This window comes from Balearica regulorum, chromosome 3 (assembly GCF_011004875.1).
Source record: "Balearica regulorum gibbericeps isolate bBalReg1 chromosome 3, bBalReg1.pri, whole genome shotgun sequence".
Taxonomy (NCBI): Eukaryota; Metazoa; Chordata; class Aves; order Gruiformes; family Gruidae; genus Balearica; species Balearica regulorum.
Window position 1 is genome coordinate 41049697 of NC_046186.1, and position 24203 is coordinate 41073899.

The window sequence follows — 24203 nt, forward strand, 5'->3', positions numbered from 1 at the left end:
GTGTTATCAGTGAGGTGGGGGGATGCAGGAGTAAGGGAAGATGAAAGGGAAGAAAAAACTAGGCAAGCATTATCCATTCAGCATGCGGAGTGAGGTGTCATGCTCATAGAAAAAAAAGCCCTCAGAGCTCCGTTGTACAACCTTCAGGTAATGAGCTACGGAACTGAAGGTGTTCTGCACTTGCACAACCCAAGCTAGCTTCTGGAAATCAATATAAAGATCGAAAGATCAGGTTGATGCATCACCTTAAAGGACACAAAATAGCAAACTCATCAAATACATTCCCAAACATCGGAATAAATTTTCTTGGCTAATATGTTTGCTGTCAAATTTATTGCATTTCTTATGGTAAGTCAGCAGAGAAATACTAAGCAGAAAATGTGATGCAGTTATTACAAAGGACACTGTTTTCATTTCTTTTACATTATTAGAAAACCAGCATAGGAACGGATTTTAATTTGCTAGAAGAGTCCACTATTCATTGCTGGTTTAGGGACAACTATTTTCCACATAACTGGAAATTTAAGATATCAGTGTCTTTGCTTCACACACTCTTTTTTTGCAGAATTCTCTGCATTTAAAATGTCATTCACATTTAATAGCCCCTAATACTTACTTTCATATACTCTTAGATAAGTACACTGTTTGCATAGGAAACGTAAATATATCTGTATTACAGACATATAGTTCCTCAGGTTCTACCTGGCTGGAAAACTGTTCATTAAAATCATTGTTTCACAGGAAACCAAACAGTGTCGGTCATTCTTTACAGTAAATTCATCTATATAAATAATTTTAGCAGTGCTTTGATTTCCACTCTATCACAACTTCACAAAAAACAATGGCACTGTTGAAATTGTAAATTACTTTTGCAATATTTAAATAAAGCACAAAATATTCAAACAACTTATTAACCCAGAGAATGGCACCACTTTTGGATAAAGACACATTTAAAAGAAATTTTGTTTTTTATCATTATTTATGTTATTTTGTTACTTTACGGTCAATGATCTCTACCGTAATGAGCAGTTTGTGAGAAAACGCTACTGTTGAATTCCCCATATTTCCCAGAAATAGATTTGGGAAAATGTTCCAAATTAAATGACAGATCTCATTCAATAATGGAGATTCTGTGGAAATCAGTGGCAAAACTTTAGCTGGCTTTAGGATTCCAGGATCAGGCCCTAGCTCTTTCAGCTTTATAACACTTATGCCACTAAAAGTATATGCCACTGTGTTTTCCAATAAGCTGTATAAATCTGAGGGCATATTAGGTATTATTTGCTTTCAATTATATCACATTTCTTTGTGAAACATTCAAGTAACAACAGTCCCTATAAAAGCGTGGACTGTTAAACCAAAAAAACCCAGCAAAATAAAGGAAAAGATGAAGGTTTACAGCCCTGGTGAAGCCATTTAATAAGATGGATTAACCCAATTTTATTTTTGAGCCCTGTGAACAATGAACAATCTTGTAAGATATAATTGCCACTGGATGACATAAGCACAAAAAAGGATAACATACTTTGGACTGTCTGACAGGTTTGGAAGATTATCTTTTCTAATGTAAACCTCCGGTCAAATCTCAGCAACAGTAAATCTAATAAACTTTACTAAGACCTTTAACTCTTGCTCGTGCCTTTGCTTGACTTTAAAATATGTATTTTTTTAAGGTTTCCATGTATTTCTTCAAACTATATGTTTAATTTCACAATCCCTGGGTAACCTGCAGGGATTTATTTGTTATTAATTAGTATCATGCATGCTAACTAACATCCCCACCTCAAATTGTTAGAGAATAACATGCAATTTCAAGTGAACGTAGTAGCCCGGACATTCCAACAAGCAAGGTAAATAACCTGCTCTTCAAACAGTGCTGAAACAATACGTAGATTTGAACAGCTCTATTAATTGCAACTTCTCTGAGTGCTCTCAGTAATTCACATATAGGGCTAAGACTATTTTTACAATGGCCAACTTATCTGGAAAACCTACCTTGTTAAGAGATAATTAATATTAGCATTAAATGAGTCCATTTACAGTTAAGACTGATTAGACTAGCAGAGACTATTATAAAAACATTATTTATAAAGCTGTTTGCACATACAATACACACAAAGACACTGACAGGGCAGATTTTTATGTCTATGTAGTAACACACATATATATACACATAAAAAACATTCCATGAAAAGAAACCTGTGTGTTTGACTAACCCTTACCTTGCCCTCTGCACCCCCAGCTGGCTTGTCCACCTCCTCCTCCTCTGTTTTCTGCTTTCCACGAGAAGAACTAAGCAAAAGATTATTAAAAGGAGTTTTACAAAATAAGGCATCTTGCTGGGAACAGGAGACAGGCGCTCTGCACTCCAGTAACCTCCTGCAGTACGAGTCCCCCCGGGTTTAAACATTGAATCAACTCTAATTCCGACGTCGCGCGTTCGGTGGCGATGGGTGGTAGAAACGCCGCTTTCCCGACATGATGTTTTCGACAGGCTTTCAAGGGCTTCTCGCTCAAAGCTTTTCCCTCATCTCTGCTTAATGATTGGCCATTACTCATGAAGTTTGCCTCACCAGACATTTCCACTGGGTCCTAAAGGATATTTACGAAAGCCATTATATAAAAATCCCGCAATTCCGCATGCCGGCTTTTTGCTCAATCCCCTAATCTCAGGACAGTGCTATCCTCCTGCCAGACTGTGTAAAACCGGGCTGTCCCTTTTCCATCAGGCTTTCCAGATTTTCTGTTCCTTTGCAGGGCACTTTTTTTTTTTTCCCCAACAGGAAAGCACCTGTGCTATGTTTCAGGTATGTATACCATTGAAAATGTAGGGATGTTGATGGTTTTATAGCAGCTGAGATTTTATTTTCTGAGTTGGGTCTTTATGCTGTTGAAGATAAAAGATGAGCTATTTCCTCTGAAAACGATGACTTTATTTACTGTTGATTTTTAAACAAAAATTAGAACACAGTGACCCCCAAAGCATCTACACATGCAATTGACTCTCTACATAAATCAAATCACCATTAAGATTTATTTTTCCAAATAGGTATTTGCACAGTCAGGCATTTTATTAAAAAAGACTGAAATAAAAACAAAAAGCCACAAAGCAGCTATTTCTTTAATCACAAGGAAGAGGCTGTTTTCAGAAACCATTCGAAACTCATTTTCTCATGTAGAGAATAGAGTCTGCCTCTTTGCAGAAGACTTAGCTGCTTTACTAATAACCAGTGTGTAGTATGGGTACAAGAGCAAAATTTTGCTTGGCACAATGGGTGAGGCTCTAGGAAAACAAAAACACATTCCAAGGAAAGCTTCCAGGGGAGCAAGCAGGTCAAAAACCAGCAGAGCTGTCTTCTGGGTCAGACCTCTTCCAGAATTCTCCTCTGTGAGCCCAGGTTTGCAATACCTGAATAGAGTAAGAATGCAAGCAGCACACCATAGAAAACACAGTACTTCTATTTCAGAGGCTACTGGATCTGGAGATGGTTTTTGGTGTGGGTTTGGGGGGTTTTGGTTTGTGCTTTTTTTAATTTTCTGATAAAATCAATATACAAATTGGGTAAAAACGCATCAATTTATATAACGACATAAATTGTTCTGCAGTAGAATGTGTAAGTAAGTGCTGAACCACCTGAACAAACTACATACTTTTGTCTGATCTCCTTAAGAAACCTATTTTTTGATCTTTGTCCCATTGTACCTGCAAACAAGATTATCAACAATCCACAAGAAGCACTAAAAAAGAACTCAGTTTTTGTAGTTTGGTTTTTGGGGTTTTTTGTTTTTTGGTTTTTGGGTTTTTTTTAATTTCCACATGCCTGTTAGACACACACTGGGCTTTCCTTATTTTATAATTATAGCTACTTTAACATTTCAAAACACTAATACATACTACATTTAACAAAACTTAGGAAAGCTGCAGGCAGCTTGGTAAATACTTGCTGAGAAACAGGATGAGAATCTCACTTAAATCAGTGCTATCATGTTTGATAGTAATGAAAAGAAAGTTCACTGAATTTCATTTTCTTTGAAATAAACATGCTAGAATACACTTAAAGCTAGAACAACAATACAAGAGGAAAGCAAGCTATCCCACCGATTGCTTTCTTCTACTTCACTGCAATACTTAAACATTCACAGACAAAACCTCTCAAAATCCTAAAAATTTTAAGTCTATTGCTTGTATATGTATTTTTTATCATGAGTGCTGTGAAATCAAACAATTGGTAAATAAACTAATAATGATGAAACCCTCTGGGTCCAATAGTGATTTTAGGTTAAAAAAATACCTGAAACAAAAAAAATCCAAACAAAAGGCCATGTGATACTTGAAACATAACTGAAGACTGGCTTGAAATTCTTTATTACTACCAAGGTTTTAATAAATATTTCTCTTAAGCATGTTAATATATATATATGAGCGTTTAATAAGGTTTAAAATTTCTTTAGTAAATAAAACCACATATGAAACATTCAGTTTAACATGTTATGTATATTTCTGGTATAATTAAAAGACAATAGCTCTGGGTAAATAATTATATTACATATTTATAACTATTGCAATAATAGATGTTTCATATAATCTTCAAATTTAAAAAAAAACAAGATATACAATTGAGAGTATTAGAAGAGGACATTCAAATCTCGCAAAAGATTATCCAATCTTTCTTCCAAAAAAATAAAAATCAAAATAACGCAAGTAGTTTTCTGGCCCCTTCCTTCCTCCTTTACTTCTTTCCCCCTATCACACACACAAAGCAGCACCACAACCAATTCATGTGTGTCCCCCCTCTAGAAATGTGTCATGGTAAATAAAAGTGGTTACAAAACTGTATCCCCTCTAAATTAAGAGTTCACTGGATGCAAACACATAGTAGTGTTTCATTCTATTATTTCTTCTCCAACGTCAAAACTTATCCTAACTTAGATGGGGTGACTAATTGTATTTATGCTCCATAAAAAAGTGATTCAGCCACTTTTTTTTAAATTGTCTTTTTCTAGTTGATAAATTACTCATATTGACTCCCCTCCCACATGTCAATGTTACTATTCCACTGCACTGTTTCACCAAGTATCTAGAGGGCACTCAATTAACACTTGTAGCAGTTAAATGTCCAACTTTGCTTTTCTTACAAGTAATGTATCTGTAGGTACATTAACATTCATAAGGATTTAAGCGTAAATACAAAAAGTAAAGTTTGTAAACAGTTCTCGTCATACCCAATACAGAATGTTCAATGAAGCATTCAAATCACTGCTGTTACGACAAAGAACGTTACAACTCAAATATATACTCGTTAGCTAAACATATTCTACGAAATATAAGAGCTGCCAATGCAAAAGTCAGAAGGACAATCAGAACAGTTGATCCAGTGTGGTTCATGTTGACTCTTGGTTGCTGTACCCGATTAAAGTCAGTTGAAGACGGAGCCCGTCTCTGACTCTGCTGCTGGGCACGGCGCTGCCGAGGACTCAGAGACATGTTAGTGGACACAGGCGGAGTGTGCTCTTGACTGGCCACTGCACTGCTGTTCTGAGTTTCAGACTGAAAAAAGGAAACAAAGAGTTGTGAGGCAAGACAGCGCTTAAGATTAGCAAGGAATAAAATCATTAGGACTAAACTGTACTCTTAGGATAATCGTTAATACTTGAAAGCCTGATAATACATGGCACTAGTAATTACAAGATTGGTATAGCCATCATTTTTGTCCATATGCTATCTTGAGAAGTCTATTTCAAGCTGCAAATTAGCAGTTCTAAGGACAAGAAAAGTCTGAAGGAAGTCTCTCAAACAATATTTGAATTATAGACTGGTTTCAAATCAAGAGGTTTTGAGTATCTTTGTCTAGGACTTGCTTAACTCTTTGCAGTTCAAGAAATCTTTAATAATCCCCCAGGTAGTTAAGCCTCTGAGGATTTGTAACGTCACCTATACTTGAAGGGGAAACAAGTTGGAAAGGGCAAGAAAGGAAAGAAAGAAGTCCAGAGAACTGTAATTAAGCAATGCTGCACTGCTTCCTGTGAACAGCTGGGTCCAAAAGCCTGTTATCATCAACACCCCTGGAAAAAAAAAAAATCCTGAACACAAAACACCTCAGCGATTCCAGGGGTTCTTGAGCACTGTATTTACACAGGCACATACCTATTGCCCTCTACTGGTCAAACGTTAGCCTACCATTAATTTTTTGCTACATGTAAATACTGGCAACTGATGTTCAGCTCAGGAGAGTATTATTCTAAAGAAAATGATTTTTCAGTTTCTAAGACTGAAACTACAGGTTCTGGTATTCCACCGGCCTAATCTCGCTTGCAATACTAAAAGGCTCAAAACTTCCAATGCTTTAATATTAAAAATAGTGACACAGCACAGTTGTTGGAAATAAACATTTTGACAAGGTTAAAATTTAAGTGTTTAAAAGTAGCTCTGACAAAAAGGTCAGAGCTATTATTGAAGTCTTCTTTTCACTTCTCAGAACAGTTTTCAGGTATTCCCACCTAAAGCATCTTGCAGCTATTTTCCAGAGTTAGCTTCTCTCCCCCACTCCCTTCTTCTAGAAGACTGATTATCATTACAGTAGGTAAAACTAGAATGCTGGACATTTTGTATTTGCTTCCAAGCAAAAGCCTTTTAATGGACACAATATCCATAACCTTAAGCACTATTTTGGCCAGCTACTATATCCACAAAAGATATCCTTTCCACAGGGCCAGATAGGGAATGTCCTCAACTGCATACCAGGTTTGACTATCCACAAGACAGTAAGCAGTACTTGGTCCTGTGACTCTTTGGCCACACATTCTCAATGTGGGAGAAGAATCCCCAAATTTTCACCTACTCAGTGTTTGGACTATCCCAGGGAAGAGACCTTCCTTTCCTACCTCCTCATCATTAGTATTCCCACTGTTTATTATCAGCAAGAGTACCAACCTAATTACTTGACATGTTTGACAGCTTGCCTGTTGACATAAGTTTCTTGCCTAAGCAAGCAAGCAGCTTGGGTAGCTTCAAAGAAAAATGTTTTTAAAAGATTTATTTTATCAGCAGAGGCAGCCAAGAACAATGCAAGCGGCTTGCCATGATTTCCGCTACACTGCAGAAGAAAGTCATTCTGTTTCATAACTGAACCTACTTGAAAGCTCCTCATGCCAAGGAAAATAAAGACTTGGGGAAGCTGAGCCTTTGAAAGCAAAGTTCCTAGATTCATCTATGCTCCCATCTTTCAGAAGGGGAGAGGGAGAGAAGTGAATTCAGGAAGCAAGAACTGCAAGTTCAGCAGGCAAAGCGTTATTCTTCTTAAAGTAGCCTTTAAAAAAGGAATTTTAAAAAGTCTAGAAATACTCCTGATCCTTCATACTTACTGAAGTAACTAGCACTGGCTGTGACACACCTGGGTTTCTTCCCAACACTTCAATTTTTTAAAAATAAAACAGAAAGACCCTGTTCTGAATGAGACAAGGTGCCATACAGTGATGTGAACGGAGCTGTAATTCAAAAGAAACCTCACTGATAACTGCAAGGCTTTGATTTTATTTATTTGAGAAAATTATATAGATGCATCAGGGCAACAGAAGACAGTTCTTCACCCAAAGCTGAGCTAATCCACTGCCTTGGGACTAACAACCTAATCAATGACCAAGTATTAGGAGAAGAAAATTAAATAAGAAGAGAGTGATCATTACTCAATATAAATTTAGGACCACGTGCCCTACTGTATCTTAAATAATATATACATCTAGATTTTTTTTTGTCTGAAGACTTAATATTTAAGAATCCCAAAAGTGGCAGATGGGCTGAATTGTAAGTTGAAAAAATAAAATAAAAATCACAATCTTCTTGTCTTCACTCGCAGCAAGTTTTTAAATTCTCCTTAAGTAACAATGTCAAGATTTTTAGACTAAAGCAACACCTCACATAAAATTGGATGGAAATTGTATTAAGTCATTTTCTGCCAAATTATACTGGAAATATTGGGAATAAGGGCTTAATAGACTAAAAATTAAAATATTAAATAAGAGCTACATTGCAGCTACCTTTAGCATCTGATCTTTACAGTCACTGAATATGCACTTTATGTGTCATATTATTTCTGAAGCTTCTGAAACTGTCTTTATCTCAGCCCATGAGTTTTCTCACTTTTACCCTTTCAGTTCTCTCCCCCCTCCCACTGGGGGGAGAGTAAGCGAGTGGCTGCGTGGGCCTGAGCTGCTGGCTGGAATTAAATCAGTGGCTGTTAAGTCTGGCAAAATGACAAGAGAACGTGGGGAGGGAAGGAAGTGGCCTAGAAGATGAGGTCAGACAGGGAGAGCCCAAAAGCCAAGAACAATGAGTGCACCTCTTCAACCGTATAGACAAACACACCCATTCAACAATTACATCACACAACTCTCTTCACAGGCAAAAATCTATAAGGCTAAAGTACTGAATAACACACCAGTTCACACTAGAATAGCATTGCTATTAATATAACAATTGCCATTACTAAAACAAACTACTACTTCAAATTGAGTTTTGAAATCTAAAAAGAATATGCTGTACTAAAATACTGTAAGTCTTGGTGCTTCTTTAGTCAGTGAGGCTCTATTTCTAAGTTAAAGCTAACAGAATTGCAAAGTCAATTCAAAATATCTTTTCTTCTGATAGAATGAGAAATTCTCTCTTCAGGAATAAGGCCCCACATGAAACAGGGGGAGTGGACTCAAAGCGATGCCACGCCAGAGACCCATTTCAGTGTGCTCTTCAGACAAGAATTCAGTTAAACGTATCCCAGGAAGGACATTACTGTACTCGCAATTGTCCTGCATTAATTCATGGCAAAAATCTCTGTCCTTTCAAGCAGGTTAAAGGTAAAAATCATGTAACAAACAATTGTTGCTGGAAAGAACAAGTTTGTCCATGAAGCAATCTGTAGAGCTGTTTTCCCATAGTAAAACATAGCCTACAGATTCCCTCCTCCTCAGCTATAGGTAGACCCTTTCCTTAGCACCTATGTACCATCATGTTTTTCATGAAGATGGGTTACAACCGTTCCAAGAACAGAAGAAAGGTAACACTCCATTCTTCCTGCATGATTACTGCTATTTTTTTTTTCTCTCTATTGTGTAGCAAGACATAAGGTCCCATGACTTCGGAGTTAGGCACGTTAAACCTACTATATCAATTATGCAAGGAATTATGCAAGCTAATGCAAGGAATTATGCAAGCTAATGCAAGGAATTATGCAAGCTAATGCAAGGAATTATGCAAGCTAATGCAACCATTCAACATTGGGCCTACCCCTGCCCTTTTTCTCTTGTGAACTTGAAATTCATGCCCTTTGAGAATAAAATGTTCCACAATAGCTTTTAATTAAACACACATTTACAGAGCAAGCAGTAAACATTTTATCCAAGAAGAAGAAAAAAAAAATAGTTTTGATGTTGCCCACATCTAACTCTTAAATCTTAGTAAGGTAGAATTAGGTCTTTATGCAACAAAAACTAACCCAAGCTGATTTTACACATGCGAGAAGCCCAGCTGAATAGAAAGGGTCTGAGGTTTGCATGGGTACTCTTTCACGTCTATTAGCTGATCAAGGCCTCCAGCACTCTAGTTTGAGAAGATTTCTATTAACTTTCTCATGAATAAGAACACAAAAATAGCAAGCTCAAATTCTTTAAAATAGTCTTTCCTGTTACACATTTCTTTCTTCCGCTGTGTGCCTTCAAGTTTTCACTCCCCAAAGGCTCCAGAAAATTCCTAACACTCAAAATGTGGCAGCTCAGAAACACAGCTCTTCAAACTCAAACTAACAATCGTAAGCGTGACAGTCTGATCCCTTAAAACATGAATCAACTTTTCATCATGTACCGTTTAAACACAAAATATTTTTACATACATTTATACGTTTAAAGGTCTCAATTTTCAGCAGAACAGTCCCATGTGAAATAAATTCATCATTACTGATTGAATCAGCATAATTGATTAAAACAAATTTCTTAGAAATAGGATTAATAAAAAAATCAGGTTTTTTTCCTCAAGAAAATGCTAGCAATGCCTTGGTATTATGGCTAGTTCTACTCTATTAGCCAGGATTTGTAATAAGAAGAATAAAATAAAATGGTTTATTAAATCCTGAACAATCTGGAAAAATCCTTATTGTGGTGGGAAAAAAGTATGCTATTAGCATGTTTATATTTCTACATAGCTTGAAAATACGTTGCAAACACGCAACAGATGGTCTGACGTTATTTGACGTGTTTTAGGATTTTTAAATGATCTGCAGCCCCATCCTCTCTAAAAAAGACAGCTTAGTTGGGATTTGCCTGCAATTTATCAGTGAATTTAGATTGCATTTGCCACAGTCATAACAGCAGCTGCTTTGGCCCACCACCAGGCCTCGGTCACTTCCAAAACCATTATGTAAGCCCTACACCTAGCAGTATTAAAACATGTGTCATACTTCAAACGCGAAGAATATTTTAGTCAGATTGACTTATGAGGTTATGAAAAACAGGAAGATAGCTTTAATTAATATTTAAAAGCTACAAATTATCACTGAAACATTTTTTGCCCCTAGCTAAGAATTCTATTGCAAAAACCTGTGATATATTGTGCAGATGGTAAGTTGTAGTACTTCAGACACCATATTTTAATGGACTGTTAACCCATACATTAAAGGAACTACTGGGAACAAGAATTGCTAAAAGAACGTTATTTATTGCTCTTAAGAGAAGGAAGTGAAAGCAAAGAGATCACTATTGCTAAAAGTGATTCAGCATACCATTTGCTAAAGATTACACAGATTTTTATACAAAAGTATGCAAAAGTTCTAGAAGAAATGTATGAACTACATACTCTTAATGAAGCCTCCAATCAGCTTAATAGTACCAATTTCACGTTTGGACTATGCCTGTAGTTGCACTGATAAAGCTCAAAGATGGACCATACCGTTGCAGTTGTGGGATCCTGGAACGCTCTAGGTGCACCATCCTGCTGGGGCTCACATGAAGCGACAGAGTGGTTCAATCCTGACGTGTTTGAGGGTCCAGCATCAGACTTCCTGGATGAATTGACTTCTGCCTATAAGGAGTACATATGTATGCTTCAGAGACAAATTCAAAATTGCTCCAAAAAGATCTGGCTTGGTTTGGAACATGTATTTTAATGTATGGAGAATATGAGACTTACTGAAATGTAATAATCAAGTATGCCAACTGCATTTCAATTACACACCAACAGGTGTGAGAACCTCTCATTCTTTAGAAATCAGCCTATAGATGTGCAAACATCAGTTTAAAAAACAATTTTGTTTGCACGTAACAGGCATAAAATTAAAAAAACACACAGATATATAGAGCAAAAACCAAAATTCTTCAGAAGATCCAGGACACCATTATGCCAGAAATAACATCATTTTTTTAAAACTCCTGTTTCTCCTGTCCTTAAGTGAATGCTGACTACTGTTGTTGCAAGTGAACTAATACAGCCTGTTTCTCATCAGGGCTAACTAGCCCCTGGTAAGTGCTAATTTAATGTGGCTACACTGGTTCTAGTACCAAAGTTGCCTCACAGCCAGAGTGGGCATATATGCATGGCACCACACTGTGTCAGGCACACATACCTCAGTTTCTACTATTTAAATTTCAACACAAGCAAAGCAAAAGAAAAAATACAAGTCTTACAATACTGCTTTTGTATGCATTTATAAAAAGTCTAATAAGCATCAAATCCCAGAATCCAGGTTTTGTGCTTTTGGATATTGGAGACAAGAGATCAGTAGTGACATATAGATGATCACGAACAGACCTCTTGTTAAAACAATATATATGCCTGCAATCATCCCTTGGGAATGGAAAAGGACATAACATCACAGTCCTGAACTGAAACACTTTAAAATTTATGCATATAAAAAAAAAGTCACGACTAGATCAGTTTTTAATCAGTAAGCAAGTCTCCTCCCAAGTCATTTATCTAAATCTCAATTTATTATAAAGACGACAATTCTAAGTCTAATACTTGTCTTCAAGTGCAGATATCAGTAGAGGTAGTAGTAGTAAGAAATAGAAACAGTGTATTAGAAACCAACCAGTTATGGTAAAAACAAGCTGATAAGATCACAAGATAAGATTCTTTTGTGATATTATTTTGTGTAAGGAAATAAAATTCCCTGTTTCTTGATGTATATTATCTCAGGAGAATCCAAAAAAAGCGTTACCGAAACAACCTGAAGATGAATTTAAGATATAAACCCACTTATAATCCAACAACAATGCCTTCCTTTTGCACTTGACTATTTGAACTCCAACATTAGATAGGACAAGTTATGACTCAAATACGGACTAGCAAAGCAGCAACACAGGATTATGAATAATTTTGGCTGAAATGGACCTCTAGATGTCACCTGGTCCAACTCCCTCCTCAAAGTAGAGTCATCGTTCGGTCACATTTTGAGCATCGCCAAAGCTGGAGATTCCACAGCCTCTCTGGGTAGCCTGCTCCAGCATTTGTCAACCCGCAGAGTGAATTTTCCTTTCCCACATCCAGTTTTAAGTTCCTTCCCTGGAAACTGTGACCACAGCTTTTCATACTTCTGCTTTTCCCAAGAAGACCTCATTTCATCTTTACTACCAATCTCTATAAAAGCACATACACTTCAAAATGCAAATTTGATTTAGTTTATGAAAGTACTAAGCCTATTATGCTAGACTGAAGTCAGACTAGTATTAAAAAAAAGAAAGTACTTGAAAGTTCCCAAAACAGAACTTTTTCGTCACCTAGTCTCTCTTTTCTGTAGCCCTTACCTCTGCTTCAAAATAGCTGGAGAGCACACAGACATTAAGGAAAGAAGATCAACATATTTACAATAACGAGGGTGAGTGGAGAATTAATTTTACTGCAAAATACACCTTGAGCTGGCAACATGTAGGTAATTCATATTGTTTTGACAGTTTTTTTTCTTTTAAGTGGAGTGGAATTTATGGTATATAGCGCCTACAATGCACAAAATCTGCAAGTCAATGTAAAGCTGATTAAAAAAAGTAATTTTCTATTAAAACAGACAAGGAGAAAGGTGGAGGCTCACAGAAGCAGGAAAACTGTAATGTGGTTTGTTATTTTTTCTTCTGAATTTTGTATTCCTTTCTCAATACCACACATGGGCATTTTTAGAAGTTACCATTTTGCTTAAGGGTGGTATGAAATAATTTCTCATAATCCCAGGATCATCTAGAAAAAGTTAGGAAATCTCTTAAGGATCAAGATAATGCAGAGATTGCTAGTATGGTTGCTAGTAGAGAGGCGCTCTCAAATTATATACTCAATCAGCAATCTGATGTTAAATCTTACCCCATAAATTGACACGGAATATATGAAAATGATTAAAAACCTTTGTATTCCCATACTATTAGTTTACTGCAAACATCAATCAAATGCCTCAGCCCAGCATCAATCAAACAATAACGAAGTCAAGCAGATCAGAGAAGCAGGAAGCTTAAAAAAACCCCATCCCTAACATTTTATTTGAGAAATGGAGGGAAGGCACAGCCAGAGGACAGAACTGATTTACCTTGTAAAAAACCCACAATGGATTGTAAAAGGCTGTAGAAACCTGAGGCTTTTGTTCATTTTTCCCCCTGCTGAGTGCTTGTTCTTAGGAAGTGGAGTTAAATATGTGGATACATGGAACTCACCAACATTCTTTAGAGATTGAGGTCCCTAAGTCTTTATTTTTAAAACTGAAAAAGGTATGAAATGTAAATTAAGAATTCTTTCTAAATATGTATATATATACACACACACTCTGATATTTCTAGAATTTCTGTGATGAAGATTAGCAGCTCTTAAGTAAAACTGAATCCTACACTTTTTAACCCTTATATACTGTAAAAAAGCCAGGAGCAGGCAGTCCATTGCTCTAAGTAGAGGGACAGAGTTTTAAAGTTGAGCTATCTCATCTTTGTAAAATAATTTGCAATGTTTTTATTGTAAATGTTATTACACACAGACTCAACCTATCAACACGTCTAGATGTGAGATCACAGGAAAACACAGGTCCTGCAAAACTGGCAGTAATGCTCAGTAGGAGGCATCTTTGCTCTCATTGAACACACACACAAAAAAAGTAGTCTTTAGGACAGTGTTAGGAGAACATTGGTGATAAAAGGGGACATATTAGCATCCCTGACCTTAGTGAGGATGTATTCTGCACCAATGCCACACTGTCATAGTACATCACTGTAGTTCCCTGCCCTCATGCACAGCAGTCTTTCTTAATTGCTGATTTAAGAGTTTAGTGGAAAACCCAGTGAAAAACAACACTGTGCATGCAAGACATGCAATTTTCTAAGGCATGTATTCGGCTAAACAAACCTTACTTTCATTGAAACACAAGCTAGAACACATTTTGGGTAACAGCAACTTCCATACCAGAGTTCAACTTTCAGTATCTTCAGCTGCAGAGTAGTTCAAAAGAATTTGGAACCATTTTTCAGTAGGAATATGTTTTATTCCTTCCACAAGCCAAAAGGAGGGTGGGGGTGGGGAAAAAAAAAATCACAAAGGAAAAGAAATTTAGGTTAGCTTTGCCCAAACTTTCCTAACACTTTTATGATAAGACTAATTCTGGAGAATTTAATCAAGTCATTAGTGACTGAAAACATAGAAATAAAAGCAACATACGTAGGCAGTTCTTACCACAGTGCTCACCACTGAAGTTAAAACTAATCAATTAACTGGCACATTGCAAGAGATCCGCTCCTATTTTTCTCTTTCAGACTGTCCTAAAAAAACCAGGTTTCCATGTAGTGATTGATGAACGTTTCTGCAATTTACAAGCTTTTCCTCAAAAAAAATTATTTTTTTAAATTTTTTACAACAGAGATAAAAAGTTTAAACAGTGACTTCACCTTGAAGTTAATTTGTCTGGCAAGCTCTTTAGCCTCCTTGTCCGCCTGGCTTGACATGCCTCCGGATGTTAGCGGTAAGAGGGCTGTCTTCATAGATGTGCCACACATTTCACAACAGAAGTCTTGTGACCTGGCCACAAATGACATAGCTCAGAATAGCATGTTCTCACAATGTTCTTGTGTGCTTGTTTAAACAAACTATTTGCAAAACAATCCACAGAAAGACAAGTGGTGTCAAGACCCATAGCTTAAAAGTACTTCCCCCTGCCCCAAATCACACTAACTTGAAAAAAAATACATTAAGAATTTACTACAAATACATATTCTCTCATGTCATTTAGGAAAATACTAACAACTGACTTACATATTGCTATTTTCTATACTTCATTAATACTTTGCTACCATTTTAAACCTTACTTTATATCCGCAGCAAATTGAAATTGTAAATTATAAAGATCTAACTATTATTACAAATATTAAATTGGACCCAGGAGCTTGCACCTCAGATCCAGGAATTTCAGCTTCTGCGAGAGCATTAACTTTCCTCTCTTGCACACATGATTTGTTTATAGGGCACACTGCAGGCAGCTCTCCAAGTCAATGAGAAACCACACAGCCTTGATACTACAGTATCAAGACCAAACCACTAAACTCTACCTCTCATCAGGGTTTATTAGCTTTGACTCAGAGCCACGCTAACAGCAAAGTTGTGGCTTCCAATTGACTCAGAGTACAGGCAGAATAAGCTCAGAATAAGCCTGGAAAATAAGGTACTAGTTACAATTTGGAATACGGTAACTTTACCTATAAGATAGGGATATGGTCTTTCAAGCACCTTCTCCTCCTCAGCTGGGGAAAGGAGAAAGACAAAAAAACCCCCACAGGTATAAGACTTCATTTAAGGATAATGACAGAATAGGTAAGGTTGGGAGGGACCTCTGGAGATCATTTAGTCCAGTCTCCTTGCTCAAAGCAGGTCAAGCAGAGCACGTTGCTCAGGTCTGTTTCCAGTCACATTTTTAATACCTCCGAGGATAGAAACTCCACAACCTCTCTGGGCAACCTGTGCTAGTGCTTTGACCACCTCCACAGTAAAAAAGTGTTTTCTTGCATTCAGATTGCATTTTGTGGGTTTCAATTTGTGCCCATTGCCTCTTGTCCTATCACTGGATGCCACTGAGAAGAGCTTGGCTCTGTCTACACATTCCTTTCAGGTATTTGCACACATAGATAAGATCCTCCGAGCTTTCTCTTCTCCAGGCTGAACACTCCCAGCTCTCTTAGGCTCTCCTTGTACGAAACACATTCCAGCCCCTCAATCACCTTCGTGGCACTGCACTGGATTCGCTGCACTAAGTCCCTATCTTCTTTTACCCTGACCTGGACGCAGCCCCAACCTGGAACCAGCACTCCAGATGTCTCACCAGTGCTGAATATAGAGGAAGGATCATTTCCCTCGACCTGCTGGCAATGCTCTTCCCAATGCAGCCCAGGATACCATTAGCCTTCTTGGTGCAAGGGCACATTGCTGCCTTGTGATCAGTTTGGAGTCCACCACAACCCCCAGGTCCTCCCCTTCCAAGGTCCTTTCCAGCTGGTCAGCTGGCATTATTCCTCCCCTTGGGCAGGACTTTGCTTCTCTCTTTGTTGAACTTGATGAGATTCCTCCAGCCCATTGAGGTTCCTCTGGATGGCAGCACAACCTTCTGGTGTATCAGCCACTCCTCCCAGTATTGTATCCTCTGCAAACTCGCTGAGTGTGCACTCTGCCCCATCATCCAGGTCGTTAATGACACCGAATAGCACTGGTCCCAGTATCAACCCCTGGAGTACACCAGTAGTGACCAGCCTGCAGCTGGACTTTATGGTTTTTACCATAATCCTTTAGGCCAGGCAGCTCAGCCACTTCTTAATCCACCTTACAGTCCCCACTTACCTAGGCTGTACTTCATGAGTTTCTCTATGACGATGGTAAGGAAGACAATGCCAAAAGCCTTGCTGAAGTCAAGATAAACATCATCCACTCTCTCCCCTTGTCCACTAAGCTAATCATTTCATCATAGTCACAAATCTAATTTTAAACTAATTTCCTAAAAATCATTCAGAAGCAGTTGCTTCAGATTTTTGTGACGTTGTTTCATTATTACTATTTACTTAAGGGAAATGATGCATCATTGTTTTGGTTGTTTTCTCCCCCACTTACACTTACTAGCAATTCCATCACACTCATCTTCCCTCCACACTACAATTACCACTGTATCACAATGTTAATTACATCTCTAAGCCTGAATTTCAGACGAACCTCTAATTTGACCACACAATGCTGGAAGGAATGCAGCCCTCTCAAAGTATTTTGTTTGACCATAAGGTTTGAGATTGCACAATGTTCGGGGAAAAAAAATATATACAAGTCATAGAACTTTTTCTTACATTTGGAATAAATGCAAGAAAAGAGACTGAAGTGACTTTCTACTCGGTGCCTTACCCTAAAACATATTACACACATATGTACCTACAGTAACAAACTTAGTACTTACTTCTTTGCAAGAGCTCTTCTTTCTTCCGGTGTGTAATCTAGAGATCCTATTGCTCCTTCACCTTTGGTTGGCATAAATCCAATAATAGCTAGTAAAGCTGTTCTTACTAAAATGGGAAAACAGAGATACAAACAAGGCTGCAGAAACAAATGTTATTTCATCTCACTCTACCCTTAGTACAGAAAAGCTGCAGTTCTGCCTGCAAAACTTCATTTTGGCCAAAGGAGTAGTCTGGATTTCTTACAAGCAGCACTGGGGTTTTTTTTGTACGCAGCAAGGTTTTCTTCATTTTTTAAATTAAAGGTAAGGCCTTATTCTTCCACCAGTCAACACAGAGAAGAAAAGACAAGTTGTCACAAAAATGCTGCATCAGTATAAAGATTAGAGTTCCAGTCTTTAAAAATGGGTTCTGAAGAGAAAAGGTATGGTAGAATTAACATGTAAAGGAGGGGGAGGAAAAGGAGAATTCATAAGACATTCTTCTTTTTGTGTGTGTTTTCTATTAGACACAAATTCTGCAATTTAGTGCACACAAGCTCAGTGGTTTCCTTTTATGCAGTGTACTGCAGAACTTGTTCCTTTTATGTCATCATGCTGGGGAAGGAGCTTACTTAAATACTAATAACAGCTTATAACAGAATTGTCATCTCAAACATCTATTTTGACAATATCTACCGTTCAATTTTTTTACATAGTCATGAAATTTAAGAATTGAAGACACTTTGCTAGTAGATTTGGTAAATAAATATCACATGATAAGTACCACAAAATAGAGATAGGATATTTACACCTTCTACTTAGAAGACAGTATTTTCTACTCTTTAAAAAAACATAAGAGACTTTACAAAAGTTGAAGAGTGGGCTGCTAGAAAATTCCTAAGATCTTAACATATTTTAAGAGTGCAACTGATATCCAAAGAAATAAATGGATATCAGCAAAACTAAAGTTATATAAACAGAGAAATATTGCCTTGGATGCATTGTGCCAATTCTGTGATAATGAACTTTAAAAAAAAAAAAAAGTAGAAATATTCAGTTATTCTGAACTCAGATCACTTTGTCTTTCCTCTTGAGTGTTCAGAAGTACAGCATCAGAATGAAAAGCTGACCACACTCACCTCTATCAATATTCAAGCTGGTTTTAGTGATTATACAAAAATGGGGTAAAGTAGTAGGATTTAAAGTATTTTCATAAGAACAATTAAAAAAAAAAAACAACAACAAAACAAAACCAAAGAACATTCTAAGTAGTTTGAGAATTCTTAATGCTTGTGCATCCAAACAAATAAGATCTTACCATCACCCCTCAGCTTCTCAACCCTTTCACGGTGCATTTTTTAATATTATTCCCAAATCTTCCTATGTTGCTCCTTCATGACTTTACATTTCTCAAGTTCTCCCATACTTAGTCCCTCAAAATTTGTCTCCTTTTCCACTATAAACATTTTTTTGTGATTTTTTTTTTTGTTTAAAGATCCAGTTCCTTGATGGGGGTAACATTTTCCAAGTAACTGTTACTTACTACTCCATGAAGGCTGCCATGTTTCAGGATGATGCCCTGAGATGCTTAAACAAATTTTCTTCCCCACTTCAAACCTGCCATTGGCCTTCAAAGGAAGGAGAAGGAGACAATAAAACATGCTGGAAGTTAACTCTTGGTTTTTGGTACAAGTTGTAACAATCATCATCAAACAAATCTATATGCAAACAATACTTGATAATTGTATTACTGCCAACCTCACAAAATTGGCATTCAGCTTTCTGAACAAAGTCATCTGCCTCTATTCATGCATGAAGAAACCCTTAACTGATACCTCACACGTCCCAGTGTGACATGGTGGCTTGCCTGTTGCTCCTGTAACCCACACACCATGTGCAGAGAGCCTGAAAGTCTCTATGAAACCATGCACAAATGTGGGCCCTTGCCCTAAACCACAAGTCTGCCCTCCTACATGCAACCAATGTCTCCAACAGAGACCAAGGTGGCCCCTGGAGAGAACAGAAGGTTAGATAATCACATCAGCAATGCGATTATTCCTGGAGAAAACTTCCATTTATTAGTTGTAAAGCTTCATGTAATTACAGAATAACAAAGTCACCTTAGAAGACTTCTGGTGTTAAATTGGAAGCATTAACTGTACTATGCCACCTTTCTTACAAAAATAACATTACCTCAAATGCCAAGAATCTCTCTCTCAGACACCTATGGTTAAATTGATCACGTAAAAAGGAAAAACTAGTAAACATGCTTACCGTCAGCAAAATAATGCTAGGTGGTTTCATGGGATATTCATGTGGTAGTACTATTCGTCCGTGATAAATCCCTCCATCAAAATCTGAATCTGGAGGGCCTCTAACAGTAAAGTGCCATTCAAAAAGATTATCCTAAAAGGCCCCCACCAAAGAGAGAAGAGGGAGGGGGGGGGAAAAAAAAAGAAAAAAAAAGTGTGTCAAAAGAAATAAACAACTAAACACCATTTTCTTGAACAAGGACAGGCTAAAGAAACAGTGTGCAGCAGAAGTTTTAAGAAGTCAAAATCAAATGGAGAGTGAGACAACCACTCTCATTTGTACTCTCAGATGTACTAAGATTCTGGTTAAAAGGATAAAATAGTGTAGCTTTCTGGTAATTTTCTTACACAATGGCTTTGTTGAAACCCTCAAATTCGTTATTCAAGCTCTTCACTCTAGTTGTATCAATGATGACAAGAGTTTTATTATCTGACAAATGGAAAACTGAGTCAACCAAGGGAAAACTGGGTCTTTGCCCCAGTGAATAATAATTTCTGGAGAACCAACAGAAGACCCACCCCAAGAAAGAACATTAATGACAGCCTCCCCAAAGCCCAAGAAGCTATTAGAAGCTTCCCCTATGTCTGACAGACCCAATGCCAGCCGGCTCCAACACAGACCTGCTGCTGGCCAAGGCTGAGACCATCAGCAACAGTGGCAGTGCCTCTGGGATAACATAGTTAAAAAAGGGGAAAAAAACCCCAGTGCAACAGCAGCCAGACAGAGGAATGAGACTATGTGAGAGAAAACTCTGCAGACACCAAGGTCAGTGAAGAAGGAGGGGCAGGAGGTGGTGCTCCAGGCACTAGAGCAGAGACTCCCCTGCAGCCCATACAGAAGACCATGGTGAGGCAGGCTGTCCCCCTGCAGTTCATGGAAGTTGATGGGGAACAGATATCCACCTGCAGCCCATGGAGGACCCCCATGCTGGAGCAGGTGAATGCCCAAAGGAGGCTGTGACCCTGTGAGAAGCCCATGCGGGAACAGGTTTGCTGGCAGGACTTGTGATGCCATCAAAGGGATGCACGTTGGAGCAGTTCATGAAGAACTGCAGCCCGAGGAAAGGACTCGCATCGGAGAAGTTGGTGGAGGACTGTCTCCCGTGGGAGGGACCCCACACTGGAGCATAAGAGTGTGAGGAGTTCTCTCCCTGAGGAGGAAGGAGTGGCAGAGACAACGTGTGATGAACTGACTGCAACCCCTATTCCCCATCCTCCTGAGCTGCTTGGAGGGGAAGAGGTAGAGAAAATTGGGAGTGAAGTTGAGCCTGGGAAGAAGGGAAGGATGGGGGGAAGGTGTTTTAAGATTTGAGTTTATTTCTCATTATCCTACTCTGATTTCACTGGTCATAAATTAAATTAATTTTCCCTAAGCTGAGCCTGTTTTGCCCATGATGGTAATTGGTGAGCGATCTCTCCCTGTCCTTATCTCGACCCATGTTATATTTTCTCGAGCCTTTTGTTATATTTTCTCTCCCCTGTCCAGCTGAGGAGTGGAGTGATAGAGTGGCTTTGGCAGGCATCTGGCCTCCAGCCAGCGTCAATCCACTACAATAAACTATTTTGAAACAGTTACTGTGCCTTACTGCATAACAGGCATGCTCTGAAATTTGGACTACTATTTTCATTAGAAACATAAATAACTTCTCTTTAAGCATTATTTCTTTGGGGTTCTGTGTTTGGTTTAGTGTATCGGATCTCGTGATGCCCACAACTTCCTGAATATTTACAAGCAGAACAACTGCTGTTAGGACAGGAGTCCAAATGAGGCTTGCTCTCAGTGAACAAGATCTCTCAACTAATGCTGAACACTGGTGGTATCACAGGGCTGTGACTGCCCACCTAGTTACAATTTTTTCAAGGATAGGAGGTAACTGTCAACATTTTCAGCACTTCCTTTCATCTGCCACTGCTGTCTTCCCAGAGAGTCACTGTTCCAATCCAGGAATCAGACCTTCACGTAAGTTACAAGTAATAGCATGAATTAAACCTTCTATTTCACTACAGGAAGGGGAAAAACAAGGTAAAGACAAAAACTAGTTGATAAGGTATGTTTTATAGCACCTAGAAACATGCTATTTTCTGTACACATGTTGTGTGCTGCACATTCCTGTGAACAGCTAAATCAACCCCCCTGAACTGAATACCACAGAATGTTGCCTTTTTTAGTATTCCAGTGAAATCAGGAGGAGCTTCTGTTTAAGCTTCTAACCACCAAAACTTCACTGTCCTCTCAGCCCAAAATCTTAATTGGGTGTTTAGATGACTTCAAGAAACTACTATTTAAGTGGACTCTAAGCATTGCCTCTTACAATGCACCCAGAACTGCACCCATTTACATTTTTCACAGGGTTTTTTGTATGCAAAATAGCAAATCCTCATATATAATAATAAACATACTATATCTGTGTGATAAAATTATTCAGATGCAATGTAAACCCGATATTATGTACTTTCACTAACAACCTGAAACTACAATACGATTAAAGTGGAATTCTGCTGTTGATTTTCATCACAGGAAAAAAGAAAATAAATTTCAAAAAGTCTGCTAGTATCTAAATATGTACATTTTAAATACAAACACATACAGAGAACTTAAGAATATATAATATAACAACACAGCCTAATTACAAGCTCTTGCAAACATTTAAAGAAACAAACCTCCAAAGGCTGTGCATGATAATGATCTGTAGGATCCTTCAGTTCTGCAGCCTCTTTCATCAAACGTTTGACAGCTGAAAAAGAGAAAGTGTAAGACATGAAAATAAAGAAAAAAAGAGAATGTGCATTGCATCAAGAAATGTTTATGTATTTTTGTAAGAGCTCCTTTCAGCAAACTAATCTTTTTCAGCACATCCCAGCTTCTTCACTGGAGTTAATAATCCAAGACACAATATAAATTACTCACACTGAATAAATCTTAAATGAGTTATACAAGCACAAAGTTATGAAAAACATGTTGCATGGTCACAGTTTCTCAGCACTGAACACTGGGACTAAAGTAGTTTTACATTATTAATTGCATCAAAGACATGAGGAAAAACATAGGTGTCATTAACGGAGTTTCAGACTTTAAATACAAGACTAATAACCTCAATATTTTATCATAAAGGACATCATGTGCATCTTCAAACAACTCTTGAAAAGCTTTATCCTGACACCTCCCATGACTATTACATGACTACTCCCTTAATTTCAAAGGAGGTCACAGTAAGATTTGAGAGAAACCAACACACTGGCAGAATGAGATGTTTTACACTAGATTTGAAAACGCATATGCCCAGCCAGAAAAATTTACCCAGGGCCTTTGTAATTTGAACCTACTACTGCGTGTGGACACACAGATATTTTTCTATCCTAAATTCAGCATAGTCATTAGTTACCCTCTCCAATCTTCTACTTCAGAACCACCAGCATCACCTGTATTTTCTGCATCTCCTTCTTCCTTCCCCTTTAGTAAGTTCTGTTACATCACTTGTCCTGCCAGGTGCCTTCATGTGCATCGTGCATTAATGCTTAATAAAGAACTCAGCCAAACTGAAGAGCAGACTAAACAGAAGAAGTACAGACAAGAAATTCAAGGATGCTGCCTCACAAATAAGGTTAAGTAGGAGGGAGTAAGAACTTTCTACCTACTGGAAAAAGTGCAAATACCAGTAACCTCTTTAAGCAACTACATAGGAACAGGATCCTTTAATCCATCCTCCACATTCAGTCCAAACCACAGATGTCTCTCCCACTCATGTAATTATCTAACTACAAAGAAGGAGAAACACTACCCAAATTCCCTTACAGTGTAAGCATAAATATATGGTTAAAGTGAACCGTAGTTCCTCAATTTACAAAGCCTGGCATCACCCACTGACTGCAGGCTGCATAGCATGCTCAGACTCCAGGGCTTTACTCACTTTCATGATGCTGAGAGGGAAGCTACTCTAACCTTCCTGCAGAGGAATTTTGATTTCAATCTACTGTGAAGAGTTCTTTTGCTCCTTCGCACTTCTTGACAGCTATAAACAACAGCTCCAGGTTTGAAAATTTCCCTAATTACAACCTGAAAAGCAAACAGACTATGTGGAAATTTGCTGCTGCCGCCAAGGGGAGGTGTCAATTAAACACTCTGCAGAGCCCAGAAGGTCACGTCACTGGCAGCAGCATCTGGGCTCTGCTGAAAAACAGCTAGTCTCTTTCAACTGCATTAAGGTTTACCAGTTCATTAGTGAGGAACAGTAAGAAAACCAGCCTGGACCAGAAAAGGCTTCAGACCCAGCATTGCTTCACGGCCCCCAAGCCTGGACACTTGCCTTCAGAAGCAGAGTGGCACACACCAGGATGAGCTAATTCAGGAGTGAACATATATAACAAGACCTAACGAAGATGTAATAGTTGTGGACAAAGCAGACAACTCTGCCACTGAGATTTCCCAGATAAAGGACCAAGATAGAAAATAAATACAGCCCCCCCCATACCAGCATGACGTGCAGTTACC

General features: G+C 38.1%; 2 protein-coding genes across 4 annotated transcripts in view; both read right to left on the minus strand.

Annotated features, from left to right (window-relative positions):
- Positions 1–2378, minus strand: part of GABRR2 (gamma-aminobutyric acid type A receptor subunit rho2) — a 40679-nt gene extending 38301 nt beyond the window's left edge. Inside the window, exon 1 of the mRNA XM_075747679.1 lies at positions 2223–2378. Coding sequence (XP_075603794.1) covers positions 2223–2335 — 113 coding nt within the window. The 5' untranslated portion in view covers positions 2336–2378. The remainder of the gene's footprint in view (positions 1–2222) is intronic.
- A 1646-nt stretch (positions 2379–4024) lies between these two features.
- UBE2J1 (ubiquitin conjugating enzyme E2 J1) overlaps positions 4025–24203 on the minus strand; it is a 30406-nt gene continuing 10227 nt past the window's right edge. For 2 of the 3 annotated variants that reach the window (XM_075747666.1, XM_075747668.1), the window contains exons 2-8: positions 22376–22449; positions 19677–19808; positions 18946–19030; positions 17424–17529; positions 14887–15016; positions 10931–11062; positions 4025–5548 (exon numbers count right to left, since the gene is read on the minus strand). In XM_075747666.1, coding sequence (XP_075603781.1) covers positions 5279–5548; positions 10931–11062; positions 14887–15016; positions 17424–17529; positions 18946–19030; positions 19677–19808; positions 22376–22449 — 929 coding nt within the window. In that variant the 3' untranslated portion in view covers positions 4025–5278. The remainder of the gene's footprint in view (positions 5549–10930; positions 11063–14886; positions 15017–17423; positions 17530–18945; positions 19031–19676; positions 19809–22375; positions 22450–24203) is intronic. The other variant, XM_075747667.1, reaches the window with a different exon arrangement.